This window comes from Ruditapes philippinarum, unplaced genomic scaffold (assembly GCF_026571515.1).
Source record: "Ruditapes philippinarum isolate M1 unplaced genomic scaffold, ASM2657151v2 ctg370_1_1_1_1, whole genome shotgun sequence".
In the NCBI taxonomy this organism is placed as follows: domain Eukaryota; kingdom Metazoa; phylum Mollusca; class Bivalvia; order Venerida; family Veneridae; genus Ruditapes; species Ruditapes philippinarum.
Window position 1 is genome coordinate 685,113 of NW_026852008.1, and position 18,771 is coordinate 703,883.

At 34.4% G+C, this 18,771-nt stretch overlaps 2 protein-coding genes across 2 annotated transcripts in view; one reads left to right on the forward strand and one right to left on the reverse strand.

Annotated features, from left to right (window-relative positions):
• LOC132746412 ((E3-independent) E2 ubiquitin-conjugating enzyme UBE2O-like) overlaps positions 1-13,280 on the reverse strand; it is a 31,906-nt gene extending 18,626 nt beyond the window's left edge. Inside the window, exons 1-9 of the mRNA XM_060735540.1 lie at positions 13,052-13,280; positions 12,051-12,224; positions 10,535-10,632; positions 9,990-10,050; positions 9,456-9,611; positions 6,698-6,813; positions 3,788-4,388; positions 3,484-3,586; positions 1,898-2,006 (exon numbers count right to left, since the gene is read on the reverse strand). Of these exons, the coding sequence (XP_060591523.1) occupies positions 1,898-2,006; positions 3,484-3,586; positions 3,788-4,388; positions 6,698-6,813; positions 9,456-9,611; positions 9,990-10,050; positions 10,535-10,632; positions 12,051-12,224; positions 13,052-13,255 (1,622 nt within the window). The 5' untranslated portion in view covers positions 13,256-13,280. The remainder of the gene's footprint in view (positions 1-1,897; positions 2,007-3,483; positions 3,587-3,787; positions 4,389-6,697; positions 6,814-9,455; positions 9,612-9,989; positions 10,051-10,534; positions 10,633-12,050; positions 12,225-13,051) is intronic.
• Positions 13,281-13,325: 45 nt separating this feature from the next.
• Positions 13,326-18,083, forward strand: LOC132746431 (uncharacterized). The gene is made up of 2 exons (XM_060735565.1): positions 13,326-13,578; positions 15,985-18,083. The coding sequence occupies exons 1-2, from the start codon at positions 13,479-13,481 to the stop codon at positions 16,500-16,502; spliced, it is 618 nt and encodes a 205-aa protein (XP_060591548.1). The 5' UTR covers positions 13,326-13,478; the 3' UTR covers positions 16,503-18,083.
• The last annotated feature ends 688 nt before the right edge of the window (positions 18,084-18,771 follow it).

Consider the following 18,771-nt stretch of genomic DNA (forward strand, 5'->3'; position numbering starts at 1 on the left):
TTATTGAGACTATTTGTGCCAAGTATTTTCAAAATCCCTTGAACTATGAAGAAGTTATAGATTGGACTCAAAATATACCCTATAACAGACTATGTAAATCTTTGACCTCTAAGTGTGACCTTGACCTTGGAGGTAGGGACACAGATGTTAGGCATGACATATCATCTAATCATTGTGACTATTTGTGCCAAGTATTTTCAAAATCCCTTAATCTATGAAGAAGTAATTGACGGGACAAAAAATATACCAAATAACAGACTCTGTTAACCTTTGACCTCTAAGTGTGACCTTGACCTTAAGAGGTAGGGGTGCAGGTGTTGTACCTGACATATCGACTTATTATTGTGACTATTTGTGCCAAGTTATTTCAAAATCCCTTGAACTATGAAGAAGTTCTAGATTCGACACAAAATATACCCTATAACAGACTATGTTAATTTTTGACCTCTAAGTGTGACCTTGCCCTTGGAAGTAGGGATGTCGTGGTTGCGCATGACACATCCTCTTATTATAGTGACTATTTGTGCGAAGTATTTTCAAAATCCTTTGATCTATGAAAAAGTTATAGACCGGACACAAAATATACCCTGTAACAGACTATGTAAGTATTTGACCTCCAAGTGAGACCTTGACCTTGGAGGTAGGTGACAGGTTTTTGCGCATGACACATCGTCTGATTATTGTGAACAATTATGGCAAGTATTTACAAAATCCCTTCATAGATAAGAAAGTTATGGACCGGACACGACATATACCCTCAAATAGACAATGTTGACCTTGAATGAGCAAGTACGACCTTGACCCTGAAGGTACGGGTCTGGTTGTTGCGCATGACACATCGTCTTATTATAACAAACATTTGTGCCAAGTAATTTCAAATTCCTTTGATAAATGACAAAGTTATGGACTGGACACGAAAGTGTGACGGACGGACGGACGGACGGAGCCTATTTCTATATCCCCCTTTTTTTCTTCGAAAAGGCGGGGGACAAAAAGGAGCATAATTTTGTCAAAATGCTTGATAGAGTTACCTCCTCCTGTCTACGGGTTGTGGTCATGATGTCGAACAAGTGTTCAAAGTTTCAAAGCCATGTGTCCATGGACTTTGAAAATATTTGAGGTATTACAAAAACTTAAATGTTAATTCTAAGTTGAAAAAGGGGCATAATTCTGTCAAAATGCTTGATACAGTTACCTCCTCCTGTTTACAGGTTGGGGTCAAGATGGTGAACAAGTGTGCAAAGTTTCAAAGCCATATGTCAATGGACTTACAAAAACTTTAACATAAGTGGTTATGCCGACGCTAACGCCGATGCTCGGGTGACTAGAATAGCTCTACTTATTCTTATCGAATGGTCGAGCTAATAACAGTAATCCAGAAAAATGTGTTATGATTTCTTCTTTGATTTTAATCATACTATAGTTAAGTTTAATTGAATCATAAAACACAAATATTTCCTATGATAATGCATTTAAACACTTAAAATTGATTGGCACTATTGATTTGCCTTCAGCAACCAATCAAATTCCCAGAAAGTTCCTAGTTCATCCAGAGGTTGCAGGTAAGTATTTATAATGATAGTGAAACATTAATTTGCTCTGGTTTCTGACTCTGTTTTTATTGTGTTTACTTTTGAAAATTGAATGAGCTAAAAAGTTTACCTAAGATCAGATGTAAATGAAGTTGAAACAACAAAATACATTTTATATATAGTTTGATTATAACTGGATTTTTAAGTTGCACTGGACCATAGATACCCTTTCTTCATCAAATAACTGCTGCTAGTAAATTATAACTTACTTTTAAGTTTTGTTTCTGTCACATGTCTGTAACATTTAAAACTGAAAGGATTCTTTTTACATAATCATTCTACATCATTAAGAATAAGTATCTTACTTGTTTCCAGTGGATTTCCCAGAGACATAAGGTTTGACCCATTTCACCATAGCAGTTCTCTCCTTGTGGTCACTACATACAACAACACCATAATCTGTGCTTGCATTACCTGAATTCAACTACAGTTTCTATTGATAATAATATTTTAAATGTATCTGCATTTATTTTAATATAGGACAACCCAAGTGATTATTCCTTAATTGTTCATGTTTTATGTTTGACTATAAAAGATGATTTTTAATACAATTCTAAAAAGACAGGAAATGTGTTAAAATACTGGGCAGATAAAATAATTCTTGTAACAAGAAACATGGCAATGCCATGAAACCAGGTTTTCAATTATCACCATTGTAGATAAATATGTTGTATTTGAAATACAAATACAAGCAACAAACAATGTAACTATGTGCAATGTAAAACATAAATAATGTAGGAGGAATTGCCACTGAAGAAGTGTTCACTATATATTCTGTATAAGGAAAAAAAACAAAGGGCCATAATTAGGTCAAAAATTATCCAATCACAAAACCCCGACAATATGTGCCAGGGCACTTGATGACAAAGCTTCTGTGAAAGTTTGAACAAAATACGTTGAGAAATGTAGGACGAGTTCAGCACAGAAGAATTTGTTCACTATATTTTGATAATTCTGTATAAGGAAAATAAAAAAAGCTTCTGTGAAAGTTTGGTCAAAATCCGTTGAGAAATGTAGGAGAAGTTGCGCTCGATAGAAATTGTTCACTATATATTCTGTATAAAGAAAAAAAACAAAAGGCCATAATTAGGTCAAATATTATCCAATCACAAAACCCTGACAATATGCGCCAGGGCACTTGATGACAAAGCTTCTGTGAAAGTTTGGTCAAAATCCGTTGAGAAATGTAGAGGTAGTTCAGCACAGAAGAAATTGTTCACTATATATTCTATATAAGGAAAAAAAACAAAGGGCCATAATTACGTCAAATATTATTCAATCGCAAAACCCCAACAATATGCGCCAGGGCACTTGGTGACAAAGGTTCTGTGAAAGTTTCGTCAAAATCCGTGGAGAAATGTAGGAGGAGTTGCGCACAGATGAAGTTGTTCACTATATATTCTATATAAGGAAAAAAAAACAAAGGGCCATAATTAGGTCAAATATTATCCAATCTTAAAACCCCGACAATATGCCACAGGGAAAATGATGACAAAGCTTCTGTGAAAGTTTGGTCAAAATCCGTTGAGAAATGTAGGAGGAGTTGCGCACAGAAGAAATTGTTCACTATATATTCTATATAAGGAAAAAAGACAAAGGGCCATAATTACGTCAAATATTATCCAATCGCAAAACCCCAACAATACGCGCCAGGGCACTTGATGACAAAGCTTCTGTGAAAGTTTGGTCAAAATCTGTTGAGAAATGTAGAAGGAGTTGCGCACAGAAGAAATTGTTTACGCCCGCCCGTCCGCCCTCCGACATACCTCAATCTAATAACCAGTTTTTTCCTTCGGAAAACCTGGTTAATAAAAATATCAAGAATTTTGTTTATTATTTAAAACTAACTGCTATCTGTATTTAGACCAAAGTCTACAAACTAGTTTTTTACCTTTACTGTCCTGTACAAAATCTCCAGGGAAGAACTCCAACTCATCTAAGTGATGAATAGGATATAGTTCTGGTGATGGAACATTTTCTTCTACACTGCCATCCTTAAAAATAAACATTACTGAGCATTTAAAATTATAACTTTCAAAACCATTCAAAATTATAACTTGCAAAAAGAGTTGTTTTTTTTCTAATAGAAGTAAAGAGCTTTACATTAAAATGCAATGTTTATATTGAGTGACTATTTACAAATACAAATGTACATTATCAGTGTCTGTAAGTGTTTATATACATTTAAAGCTTACCTGCCACATGACATTACAGGTAGAGAAAGTGTACCATATCTCTATAGGAACTTTTTCACCTGGTTTAACTTTTCTCTCAATATGGTGTGCTTTCTTCTTTGTCTTTTTGCCTTTCACCTTCCTCAATGTCCTACCTTTACCATGCTGGTTCATTCGATGCCTCCTCTGCGGTACAGGACTACTTCCTGGCCCTGATTTGACGGAACCATTTTCAGAACTAGAATCACTACCACTGTCCTCCATATCTTCAAATTCATCATCCCCTACTGGTTCTTTTTCTTCTACATCATCATGACCATTAATGTTAGTATCTCCTTCATTTGTTTCACAATTTTCTTTGTTATTATCATCTATATTATTCTTTTTGTTTTGTTCTTTAACACTTGTAATTTTCTCTTGGCCTAGTTGTTTAATATGTATCCCATCAGCACTTGTACCTATTACAAGTACATTATCTTTTGCTTTAAGTTGTATAATATCAGGTGTGACATGTTTCCTTGGAGATATTTTATGAAGAAGTGTATCAGTCTCTTTGATTGTGTAATATCCTTTATCACCAATTAGCATATGGCAGTATTCGAAACAATCTAATCTTCGTAACCTGAAAACAGGGAATTAATAATTTAAAGGAATTTGAACAAATACATTTCTCCCTTTCATAGGTCTAATTTGAATACAGCTACAATACAAATACATGTATATATCATTTGGCTACAAAATCCAAATATTTCAGTATCAGTATGTCAATCTTAAATCTTGTATGGAATAAGAAGTCAATAGATGTTTGTTTAAGAGACAATAATCTTATCTAGAAATATCAATTTATAATTAATTTAACAAAGGGCTAAAATTTAGTCAAAATCCATGCTGGAGTTATTGTTCTTGGAAAGACCTACAATTATATTATAAAAGACATGTGACATAACTGTGCAAAAGTTTCTACTGATTAGCTTTAGTAGTTTCTGAAATAAGAAGTTGCACGCAACACTTTATCCAAGTGTTTTATCAACCAAAAGAAGCTGCCAGCAATTATGTGTGAAGGGATGGCACCACTATCCTTAAATGATTCAAACTAAAGAGCAATTCATAAGCCAGCATTTTGAACTGTTGGAACATGAAACAAGAGCCACCGCCGGGCGGGGGCAACGCTCGACTTTTTACTTTCTCTAAAAGCAAACAAAGAAATGTTTGAACAAAATATTAACGTTTCCTTTTTTATAAAATTAATCATTCTGTTTTGTCACATTAGTTTTGTCTATATATTTTATATATATAAATTTACTAATTTATATATATATAAATAGAGACACCCAATTCGAAGTCACATGGTGGTGTCACGTGGTGGAGTCACGTGGTGGAGTCACGTGGTGGAGTCACGTGGTGGAGTCACGTGGTGGAGTCACGTGGTGGAGTCACGTGGTGGAGTCACGTGGTGGGTGTCACGTGGTAGTCAGGTGGTGGTGTCATGTGGTGGAGTCAGTGGTGGAGTCCAGTGGTGTAGTCACGTGGTGCAGTCACGTGCTGAAAGTCACGTTGTGGAGTCATTTGGTGGAGTCACGTGGTGGAGTCACGTGGTGTAGTCACGTGGTGTAGTCACATGGTGTAGTCACGTGGTGGAGCCACGTGGTGTAGTCACGTGGTGTTGTCACATGGTGTAGTCACATGGTGGAGTCACGTGGTGGAGTCACGTGGTGTAGTCACGTGGTGGTGTCATTTGGTGGAGTCACGTGGTGGAGTCACATGGTGGTGTCACGTGGTGTAGTCACGTGGTGGTGTCATTTGGTGGAGTCATGTGGTGGAGTCACGTGGTGGAGTCATGTGGTGTAGTCACGTGGTGTAGTCACGTGGTGGAGTCACGTGGTGGAGTCATGTGGTGTAGTCACGTGGTGGAGTCACGTGGTGGAGTCACGTGGTGGAGTCACGTGGAAGTCACGTGGTAGTCACGTGGTGTTATAATATGAAGTTGATCCCTTCAATAATAGCAAAGTAACAGCCAGTTACAGCCAAAACAAAGTCAAGGTCATTCATGAGTGAAGGTCAAGGTCTGTCGAGTTATTTTTAAGGGTTATCCTTGAAGATTAATATGTTCAAGTTTGAAGACAATCCATTCAAAAATAACAAAGTTACAGCCAATAATAGCCAAAAACATGAAAATTTCAATAATTTGACCTTCAAAGTCAAGGTCATTTATGAGTGAAGGTCAAGGTCTCTCGGGTTATTTTTAAGGGTTATCCTTGAAGATTATTATGTTCAAGTTTGAAGACAATCCATTCAAAAATAACAAAGTTACAGCCAATAATAACCAAAAACATGAAAATTTCAATAATTTGACCTTCAAAGTCAAGGTCATTTATGAGTGAAGGTCAAGGTCTGTCAGGTTATTTTTAAGGGTTATCCTTGAAGATTATTATGTTCAAGTTTGAAGACAATCCATTCAAAAATAACAAAGTTACAGCCAATAATAGCCAAAAACATGAAAATTTCAATAATTTGACCTTCAAAGTCAAGGTCATTTATGAGTGAAGGTCAAGGTCTGTCAGGTTATTTTTAAGGGATATCCTTGAAGATTATTATGTTCAAGTTTGAAGACAATCCATTCAAAAATAACAAAGTTACAGCCAATAACAGCATGAACAAGCAAAAATTGGACTTTTAACCTTGAAGGTCAAGGTCATTTATGGATGAAGGTCAAGGTTAGTGTGGTCTACTGAAAGGTCTTGTCCCAAGGGTTGTTGTGGCCAAGTATGAAAACAATACACCAAGAAATAAAAAAGTTATGATCCAGGTACAAGTTTGCGGACGGGAACGGCAACGGCAACGCCGACCCGACTATAACAATACCTCTACTTTTTATTTTCAAAAAAAAAAAAGTCCAGCTAACAAATGTATAAATTGTGTATATCAGCATACCTTTTCAGATCTTCACCTTCTATAACATTGGGTGGACTTTTAAGTTTGTCTGTCCCTGCACCTGTTTGTGTGAACCCTTTACATACCCAGTTTACTTCCACACTCTGGGTTTTAACCTACAGTACACACAAATACACAAGCTCATTAACAACTGTGAAAGCACTATGAGACCAAATTCTTCAGAATTATTTTAAACAAGAGGGCCATGATGGCCCTAAGGTCGCTCACCTGTATGTAGGCCTCCGGAGCGGGGCCAGTTTAAACCCCAGGGCTTTTATTTGAACAAACTTGGAAGACACCTATAAGAAGACGTTTCATGATGTACACACTTATAATGAAAAACAATGATCTGCCCTCCCCTACCCCCGGCAGGGCCAATTTTAACCAAGGGCTTTTATTTGAACAAACTTGGTAGACACCCATAAGAAGATGTTTCATGCTAAACATCTAAGCTCTAGCTCATTGTGTTTTTTAAAGAAGATTTTTTAAGTTTTTACTATACACATATAGTTAAAAACAATGACACCCCTGGGGCGGGGCCAGTTTTGACCCCAGGGCTTTTATTTGAACAAACTTTGTAGAAACTTACTAGAACATGTTTCATGCTTAATATCTAAACTCTAGCTATTTGGGTTTTTTCAAAGATGTTTTTTAAGTTTTTCCTATACACATATAAGGAAAATCAATGACCCCCAGGGCAGGGCCAATTTTGACCCCAGGGCTTTTATTTGAACAAACTTTGTAGACACTCACTAGAAGATGTTTCATGCTTAATATCTTAACTCTAGCTATTTAGGTTTTTTCAAAGAATACTTTTTAAGTTTTTGATATACACATATATAAGGAAAATCAATGACCCCCTGGGCGGGGCCAATTTTGACCCCAGGGCTCTTATTTGAACAAACTTGGTAGACACCCATTAGAACATGTTTCATGCTAAATATCTTACCTCTAGCTCTTTGAGTTATTTAAAAGAAGATTTTTTAAGTTTTTACTATAAACATGTACATATAGGGAAAATCAATGACCCCCTGGGGCGGGGCCAATTTTGACCCCAAGGCTTTTATTTGAACAAACTTGGTAGACACCCATTAGAACATGTTTCGTGCTAAATATCTTAGCTCTAGCTCTTTGAGTTCTTTAAAAGAAGATTTTTTAAGTTTTTACTATATACATATAGGGAAAATCAATGACCCCCTGGGGCGGGGCCAATTTTGACCCCAGGGCTTTTATTTGAACAAACATGGTAGACACCCATTAGAACATGTTTCATGCTAAATATCCTAGCTGTAGCTCTTTGAGTTCGTTAAAAGAAGATTTTTTAAGTTTTTTCTATATACATATAGGGAAAATCAATGACCCCCTGGGGCGGAGCCAATTTTGACCCCAGGGCTTTTATTTGAACAAACTTGGTAGACACTTATTAGAACATGTTTCATGCTAAATATCCTAGCTCTAGCTCTTTGAGTTCTTTAAAAGAAGATTTTTTAAGTTTTTACTATATACATATAGGGAAAATCAATGACCCCCTGGGGCGGAGCCAATTTTGACCCCAGGGCTTTTATTTGAACAAACTTGGTAGACACCCATTAGAACATGTTTCATGCTAAATATCTTAGCTCTAGCTCTTTTGGTTCTTTAAAAGAAGATTTTTTAAGTTTTTACTATATACATATAGGGAAAATCAATGACCCCCTGGGGCGGGGCAATTTTGATCCAAGGGCTTTTATTTGAACAAATTTGGTAGACAACCATTAGAACATGATTCATGCTAAATATCCTAGCTCTAGCTCCATGAGTTCTTTAAAAGAAGATTTTTAAATTTTTACTATATGCATATAGGGAAAATCAATGACCCCCTGGGGCGAGGCCAATTTTGACCCCAGGGCTTTTATTTGAACAAACTTGGTAGACACTCATAAGAAGATGTTTCATGCTAAATATCTTAGCTCTATCTCTTTGGGTTCTTTAAAAAAAGATTTTTTAAGTTTTTACTATATGCATATAGGGAAAATCAATGACACCCTGGGGCGGGGCCAATTTTGACCCCAGGGCTTTTATTTGAACAAACTTGGTAGACACTCACTAGAAGATGTTTCATGCCAAATATCTAAGCTCTAGCTCTTTGGGTTCTTTAAAAGGAGATTTTTTAAGTTTTTACTATATGCATATAGGGAAAATCAATGACCCCCTGGGGCGGGGCCAATTTTGACCCCAGGGCTTTTATTTGAACAAACTTGGTAGACACCCATTAGAACATGTTTCATGCTAAATATCTTAGCTCTAGCTCTTTTGGTTCTTTAAAAGAAGATTTTTTAAGTTTTTACTATATACATATAGGGAAAATCAATGACCCCCTGGGGCTGGGCCAATTTTGACCCCAGGGCTTTTATTTGAACAATCTTGGTAGACACTCACTAGAAGATGTTTCATGCCAAATATCTAAGCTCTAGCTCTTTCAGTTTTTTAAAAGAAGATATTTAAAGTTTTTTCTTTTGGTTGCCATGGCAACCAGAGTTCTGCATGGAATTAAATTCTTTGAACAATTTTTAAAGGTGACCACCAAAGGAAAGCCGGAAATACAGCTTCATAATTTGAAACATATGTTTACAGTTTGTAAAAGCACATGTGAATGTGCAAGGCACCTAATGAATCAGTTTTACATGAATTCATGATCAGAAACTAACTAAAATTTCCAAAAGTTCTTATCAAAACATGATTATCTGATTTCAAGATGTGATATAATTACTAGAATTACCTCTTCTACAACTACACTTGCAGTGAAGAGTGATTTCCCTTTACATTTTGGACCTCTGACATTTGATGTTTGTATCCAGGTAGCATCTTCATAGTCCTCATATATACCAGCCAGTACCTGGCCTGGGTAAAAATTACTTATGTAAAATTCAGAATGCTGAAATAAACAACAATATTATGCTTTAAAGCATGTAATCTTGGCATTTTAAAATACTATGGGCCTAAAACTGAATTTATATACTTAATCATTTATTGAAATTCTCCTGTAATCAGTGCATAAATTGAAATCAAGCAGTTACTTGTATTTATAATTCTAACACCCTGTAACATTATATAAAGTATAAATCAGGCTGACATTCAATCTACATCATCAGTTTTTTAACATTTGGCATGAAATAAATTAAAATACATTACTGAAATATTTTAAAGCCTTGAAAGTAATCAATACATTGAATCTGAAGTCATACTGTGATAGATCTTTTTTTTGTAGAATTAATGATTTACACTAATTTAACATAACTATGCTTTGACTTACATTTGGTCTTTTGTCTTGAACATCTTCAAGGTTTAGCACACCTGCATTGCTAAGCTTGCATCTGCAAACAAACAACATATATGTGCAACCCAGAATAGCACACATATAAATCATTTTAAAGTTACTTTGCTTGTAATAATGTTCAGCATTATAAAATACAATGCAGACTATAATAAATAACTGTAACAAGAACTCATATCCTATCAGCAACTTTTTAAATGTTATGTTTTCATTAACCCTTAGACTGTGAGAACTTAAAGTGATGTCTTTGCCACCAGTTTAGAGCTGGGCCAGCCTGCACATATGTGCTATCTGACCAGGCTCTATACTGTTTGCTGACCAACTTAAAATTTAATCTTGATATAACCACAAAATTGATAACGGACTGTTCCCAAAATAGAAGATGGACAAGTCCATCTAAGAAATTCAGCATGATGATGTTAAGGATTAATTTCCAGTCTCAGTAAAATTACTCTGACAGTAATATACAACAACAATATAAAATTAAAAGTTAAGTGGTGTAATCTTTTCTCAAAATCATTTACCTTGCCCCACATGGGAATCGGACAGTTATCTCTTCAGTTACTTCCATGACATGACCAACCCAGGAATCTAGGGTCACTTCTCGTTCTGTATCAAATTCCTGTTTAGGAATAAATATCATTTCTAGAATTACATGCAAATTTTTTTTATTCCATTTCATTATCATTATTAGTAAAAAATCATTGCATATTTCAATAGGCAAAACAATTGAAACTACTTACAATTTAACAGTAAAACTTAATTTTGATATAACAGACCATAATATGGAATTGTGATTTTCTAGGTTATTTCAAAGATTTTTCCTTTTATAAACTACAATATCATAAAATTATGGCAAATAATAAGACTTACTTTAAAAAAAAAGCATCAATATCCATTATGTGATAATTCCATACATCCTAAGAGAAAACAAGCAATTATCATAGTATTGCAAGCAATCCATAAGTCCCCTACCGGTTAGAACCCCAGCAACATTCTGATTTCAATTTTACCAGTGAATGAATGACATGAATGAACTTAAATCTTTTGAGTTCTAAGTTTGTCTATTTCACAGTAATGTGTTATTTAGTTTCCCTGCCTAGTAAGGAAATTATGTTTATACAACCTTGTCATATTATTACGATGTGGGATTTTAAAGTAAATCCTATAAGGAATGAAGAAGTTGGAGTAAAAAATACCAATTTCTCGAAAAAAATCTAAGTTCAAGGAGGACATAATTCTGGAAATAGTCTTGCTAGAGTATTTAACCTTCTCAAAAATGTTGAGTGATAATAAGAAACATATATATGAAGTTTGTAGTAGATACATTAGGAAATAAAGAAGTTATTTAAAAAAGACAACATTTTTTTCATAAAAATTCTAAGTTCAAGGGAGGTAATACTGATAATTTTTGTGCTAGAGTTGTAAACCTTGTCACATATGATGTGGTTGATGACCAGAAACTTATATTTAAAGTTTGAAGTAAACACCTTAAGAAATAAAGAACTTATAGTGAAAAAGCTGAAAAATTGAAATCTTGAAATCCAGGCTATTTGTTGCTATAGCAACCAGAATTTTCAACATAGAAAGAAAAGAAAAAGATGTGCATAATCTGCAGACTGCCATCTACCCATATTTTAAGTTTCATAAAAATATTTTCAGTACTTTTTGAGTTATCACTGGATCCAGTTTATGTGTTAAATTTGCCATATTTTCAGACTATTTGTTGCCATAGCAACCAGAATTTTCAACATAGGAAGAAAAGAAAAAGACGTGCATAATCTCCATACTGCCATCTATCCATATATCAAGTTTCATAAAAATATTTTCAGTTCTTTTTGCGTTATCGCGGGATCCAGTTTTGTGGACGGACGGACTGACGGACTGACAGACAGACTGACAGATGGACAGACAGACGGACGGAGGGTAAACCTAAAGTCCCCTCCGGTTAAACCGGTAGGGGACTAATAATCTGTCAATTCTTTACTTGTAATTGAAGATTACAAGACATCTCCCCACTATATTAACATTAACTCCTACCTGTATTCGTTTTACATCTCTAGCTGCAATGTTGTAAATATAATGCTCTGTACCAAGAACTTTGGCATGGCACTTAATGTTGCAACTCTGGACAAAGCCTCTCTGACTCTCTTCTCCACTGATAAGTCGACGGACAACATCCCCTGGCATCAATGATCTGTCTGTAAGGATTACCTAGAAATAGAAATAACAGATGATAATAGATTATTATAACATACTTAACTTTATTTCAATATTCCTCTGACAGAAACTGAACACAAGTCATCACCATATTTTACTGTTAACAAGAGCAAATGACAGTGGTGGCGCGATAGCTCAGTTGGTAAGACTTCTGACTAATACTCTTGAGGTCCTGAGTTCTTTCCTGGATAACCACCTTGGGATTTTTCAGAGACACTTTCAGTGTTTCCCACCAACCTAGAAGTGTACTTGTAAGAAATCCAGGTACTCCTTGCATGTATCAGTGCTATACACTGGGCATGTAAAGGAATCAAGGTGTCTATCCAATAAGAGCTAGGGACTTGTACCTCATAGCTGTCTCTCAATACCATGTATACAATGTATACCTGCTTAGTGTAATTTAAAAGAGAAAAACAATTCTGAAGCAGTATGACATGTCTATGTCCCCACAACGGGTTTGACATTAACAGAAGATTGATAGATATAATGTTTTGTACCACAGTGATCTTCTCAGATTGACATATCTGTGGTGCTGTCTTACAGATAGATTTACAAAAGAAATAGTGACCAGTGACCTTCATTTGCTTCAGTCTTTTAACTGTCAACCATTTTTATCAAATGATACATGCATCTGATCTTCATGATATCCGAAAATCGACATATCCGAATAATAAAGTTAACAATTATATCATACTATTTTCAAGTTAACATCCTAGCATCTTCAACGTATTTACCTATATTAATTTTAACAAACGCGGTAAAAACATGAAAAATGTAATAAAGTCATGTACATGTCATGATAGATTCTTCAAGTTCATCACCTTATTTTCAGGCACGACAGTCTCATCTCCTCTGGGATGCCATGCAACTTTAACTTGGCCCTTTTGGACTCGATTTTCATCATCACTGTCGTCTTCATCACTGCTTATGTATTCAGAACTTTCCACAATCAACCCGTACTTGAATCCACCAGATGAAGTAGGAATGCATACTTCATCCTCATCGAAAATGCTGCAGGCAGCCATCTTGAAAAAAATTATAGTGATGACTAATTTCTGTATCTTACGTTCAACTTACCCGAATATGTCAATTGGGCGCATTTGTTGCCGATAAACTTAGTTTGGTTTCAAACCCGTTTTGTAAACCCTACATTTGTTTTTCAGTTTTTCACTTAAACTAAAACTGATTTAGTTGTTTTTAGAAGCGGAAACAAGAACCGGTTTAGCAAACTGATCAAACTGCCTCCAGATGCAGTTTGATCGGTTTAGGTTGTCCGAACATACATGCACTTTCCTGGAAAAATGGCGGCAGCCAAACATTAAGGAATGTTGGACCAAAATTCAAATCGGTAATTGACAAATGAGCATAATTTTTTAAACATTTTAAGCGGAACAGTAATGTTACTTATTAGTTGCAAAGTTGTATGACACAGCTTATAATGCTTTATAAGTATAACTTGTAATGTTGCATTTATAATCTAGAAGTATAGACGAAACGTACTCGAGTCTCAACGTACCCAGCATTAAAAAGTCAAAGTAGAGATCTACTTAAGGTGACAACGGAGTCAATTATTACTGAAAATACCTAAAATGAGATTCTTTGCTTAGTAGACTTATCAACCTTTTCTGAACACATTCGTGATTTAATTTTGGAAGCAGTTAGTCCAAAAAATGTTTTTTTTAAACGTTTTAAAACGGTACCTGTACCATTTTTATCTGCTATTCGCGTAACCTGTCAATTATCGATAACGCTCCGCCCCCTGTTGAGGCATCAATGAGGGAAATCGGTAGTTCCATGTATCCGTGAATTACCCGTCCATACTGGTCCATACTACTCGTAATTCATGTATCGTACAAATACCGTACATCTTTTATGAATATCGTCTACCTTTTATTAAGCATTTTTATAAAATAAGAAATTGTTCGGCCAATGTACGTAACATAATGTATGAAACATAAATAATTAAGCATAGCGGCAAAATCGCACGACCACGGGTTGATTTAAAATATAGTTGCTAAAATATCCATAATGTGTGAAAATAATTTGTCTGTCCCGTTAATCTGATAGATATTACATTGAGTTTATGGACTTTTGTACGGATTCATCGGCTTGCTTTACATTCAACTTCGTTTTCTAACAATGTCATGTAAAACAACATATATGTCTTATTTTTGGCAATAAAATATGTTTAAATCAAAAAACAACAACAAAAACAGACAACATTTTTATGTGAACGCCTATATGACTTGTGGTAAGGTGTCCCTGACAAATTTCTAAACCATTTTAGATTGTTTAAGGATGATCATTTCTCTATGAATCAATAAAAAAAGATATTAATATATACTATCAGTGAATGCTCTGAATAAATTGTTCGCCAGTAAATCGAACACAGTACTAATAAACCTGGGACAAAGTATGGAATTTATTGTATATCCCAGTAGAACCTGGATATCTATGCCGTGCATAGATGATTTTCATGATAAAAGAAGTCATAAAGGTCAGATCATAATGATCGAGTGATACCTTTTATTTCTATTATAATATGTCAAGCATTTATTTCAATTTGAAGGAAGAAATATATAATATCTCGTTTTTATTTTTACATTTACCATGGACTTTAAAAGACCATCAGAAGCTCAGTTTTTTGTTATTTTAATTTATATTTTAACGGAATTTCATACACGAATACACAGACAGAGTGACACTGGTATAATATAATAATAATGCTGATGATAATAATAATAATCTTCAAAAGTGAAACAATTATAAATACCCCGCTAGCGGTGCGCAAATACGTTCCATTTCCCCCCACCGAGTGCCTCAAATTTTACCGAAAGTCACGTGACATGTGCGACCGACAGTAAATCACGTTAAGATTTGAAGAAATTTCTGTTATAAACTGATATTAATCAGCAACTTTTTAATTGGTCAGATGTCACTGGGTCATAAAATGTTGTTAGAGTATGTTAGCGCAACTTGTGACCCTCTCTGGTGCGATATTTGTGTATTATGCAATTATTTAGCTTGAAACGTAGGGGTCCGAGAGAGAACAGCCGATTTATGACACTTCGTTTGATGCGGGTCGGACTAACTTTGAATCGGCATAACTTTTTTAATAATCAAGCAATTAACATGCGGTTTAAAGCACATGAAAGGGAATTTATTTACGGAGGGAACCGTGTCAGGGATTTTTGTTTGCTCAATCAGCGACTTAATTATCTTTAATTACGTAATATGTATGGTGAAAAAAGTCGCATAAAATGTTTGACGTTACGTAATATTTTTTTGAGAAAAGATAGAAAAAATTTGAGACACGGTTCCCCAGATATTATAAGTATGTTTATTTTCCAAAAGTTTGATGACAAAAAAATAAAAAAATGACTTTGATATGACGATTTAAAATTTTAGGATTTTTATTAAAAATCAATCATTTACAAAGTCATTTTTTTCAAATATGTTATTTTTTATGTTGATCAACGACATTTAATGCACAAAGATTAAATAAATAACAATTATTATTAAAATAAGTTGGTTTCAATGACATTTATTTGAGTACCACGGAAAGTGTCTGTTGTCACCTTAACATATATCACAAAATATTCTCTTCTATATTTTAGTTTTAATATTTAAAAAGTAGCTATTTATGTGATGAAATTAAGTATTCTTTAATAATTTACTTCTCACTCTCAGTCCTGTAATAAATTACGTTGAACTGTTGAATTATTATTTTCTAAGGATTCTTACTTTATTTCAGTATCACAGAACGAAATATTGCAAAGCCCAAGTTTTCAGTGGACGAGACCTGCTGTTCTTAGGTTAATAGCACTTTATAAAGAGAATGAAGCAAAATTTCAGAAACCAGCTATTAAGAAAAAGACAGTTTGGCAAGAAATTGCAAACAAAATTACTGAACACCTGTTACCAGTAACATGGCAGCAGTGTGAACAAAAATGGAAAAACATGACAAAAGCATACAGAGACACAATCGATAATAACCGAAAATCTGGTGCTGATAGAAAGGAATGCCCTTTCTTTAAAGAAATTGGAGAAATATATGGGTACAGACCAAATGTTACTCCATTACATTGTGAAGGATCAATGGCTGAAGCTGGTGAAAGTGAATCTAGCACAGGTAGTGAAGAACCAGGAGCTTCTACATGTAGTTCGCCGATCAAGAAAAAAAAGCAGAAAACAAGAAAAAACAAAACCGATACAGTAATACAGTTAATAGAAGATATGAAAGAAGAGCAAAGGGAGTTAATAACTGAATAAGAAAGCAACATGAAGATAGAATGACAACTGAAAAACAGAAAATTGAACTTTTGTCAAAATTACTGAAAGATTGAAGTTAAGAAAGCTGGACAACAGTATTGCTTGTTTTAAAATGCTCAGCACCTAGAACTGATTGCGTTTTAATATGCTCAGCACATAAAATGGTATGGCTTGCTTGAAAATGCTCAACACTTAGAACAGTACAGCTTGTTGAAAAACGTTCAACATAAAGAAGAGTATCACTTATTTGAAAGTAATTTACACATATAACAGTATCACCTGTTTGAAAATGATCAACATGTAGTACGCAATCACTTGATTAAGTATCTGTTTGCTGGATTGTTAATGTGCTAATTCATTCTGTTTTGGAAGTTCTGTCTGAAGAACAGACATTAGTGTTTTGAAATTTATAAAACCTTACTCAGTTTTCTTGTTAAAGTAAGATGGTTAGTTTTTAAAGTGTTCTAACATTTCATTTCAACTAGGCAGCAGATTACCTGCCAAATTTGTTTGCTAATTTTTGCCCAGTTTAAGGTCCAGGTGTTCTTATATCTACTTTGTTGACTTAATTGGTCATTTTGTGTTTCTTGCAAAGAATGCACCTGACTAACATTCTTTAGATATCCAAAATGTACAGTGTTTTTAAAATTAAATGATAAAAGTAATGATTTTCTCAGTTCTGCCATAGACTTAATATGATTCAGTTATGAATTGTGCTCCATTCAAAACATGGCTTTAAAAGGATTTAAGAAGGAAGTTCTGCGTGGTTTTATTAATAGTATAGTGGAAACTTCTTTATAAACGTATGTACATGTATAAAGCAAGTTTTCTTGACATGCTGTAAAAATTGTTGTGGCCTTCTAGTTTATTTTTTGTAAGATCAACTATACTGCAGTAAATATTATTAAAATGATTTTAGGAATTTCAAACCTATGGAATTTATAATATGCCCCATTGAACAGCTGTAGGGCGATATATGTGTGTTTTTCTGTGTGTGCTCACTTCTGCGAGTCGTATTAGCTTCATATCTTTTAAACTGCTTAAAGATTTTGAATTTATTTGTGTATTTGCTATTGAGATAATGTGTCCAGTACAGTTTTAAGCTATACTGACACAATTTCAATATAGTACTTGAGCTTCAAACTTCCACTTTACAATGGTTATATGTTAAGTCTCCACATCTTATCTCTCTTAACTGCCTGAAGTAATTTAGCAGAAATGTTTAACATAATGAAATGGCGTGTGTTTATTGGTCCATTCTTGTAACAGTTCAAGGTCATGCAGACACAGGGCAGAGCGCAAGTTTAAATGGTAAAGATATGCTTGGCACTCATCGTTGTTGTACACAGTAGCTGATACCAATACCTTTGCAGACAGAACTTATATATCTTTTAATATTTTAAGATAGACTTTGAATTTGCATTTTAGCAAATATCAGCTAAATGATGGAAACAAACTTCCTGTTGTAAGAAAACCAGTTTCGAAATTCAAGTATACTTGTTTTTATTTGAGCTTTATTTGATCATTTATTATTGTGGAAACTACAATCGTACGATGAACCCTTGTTTGTGCTAACAGTTTTTAATGCCCTTGTCTTTTTTAAAGTTTTAGGGTAAATTGACTCGACATATACTTTTTTTTAGACATGTTTAGTTATGACATGTGAGTTATTTCTCAGATGTGAGAAGGTGGAAATCAATATTGTTCTAGATTTTTTTCACAACTGATCATATTTTCATTGGAGATTCTTTATTTTACTTTTAAGACTTGTAGGAAAAAGTGTACAGTGTACAAGATTAATTAAGAAAATTTCTTTTCTGTTACATGTGTTGTTATGTTTATAACATTAAGTTAAATAAAAGAGAAACACAGCTTATGAATGTTTTCTTTTTAATTTTGACTAAATCAGTTATGTATTATCTTATCTGTAAATAATACTGCCACTTGGTATACACAATAATGCATGTACTGTTCAAAGTTACAAAAGGTCGGCAATGGCTTTTCGTTTCACGTCAGCTGACGCACATGTTTTACAAATGTCCATAAAATTGTTGACCTCTTCGTTGTCCTCGGCGCTATCCTGTATGAATTCCAGGATGTCCTCAGCACTGTTGTACAGACAAAGTTGATGAAGACAACAACAACTTAGTATGTACAACATGCACAATAGCTTTGATGTCTGTCAGATCCACAAATTTCAGTCTGCGAAAGCGTCCTTTCAGAGCTCCAAAAGCTCTTTCTATGCAGATTCTTGTTGAACTATGTTTGT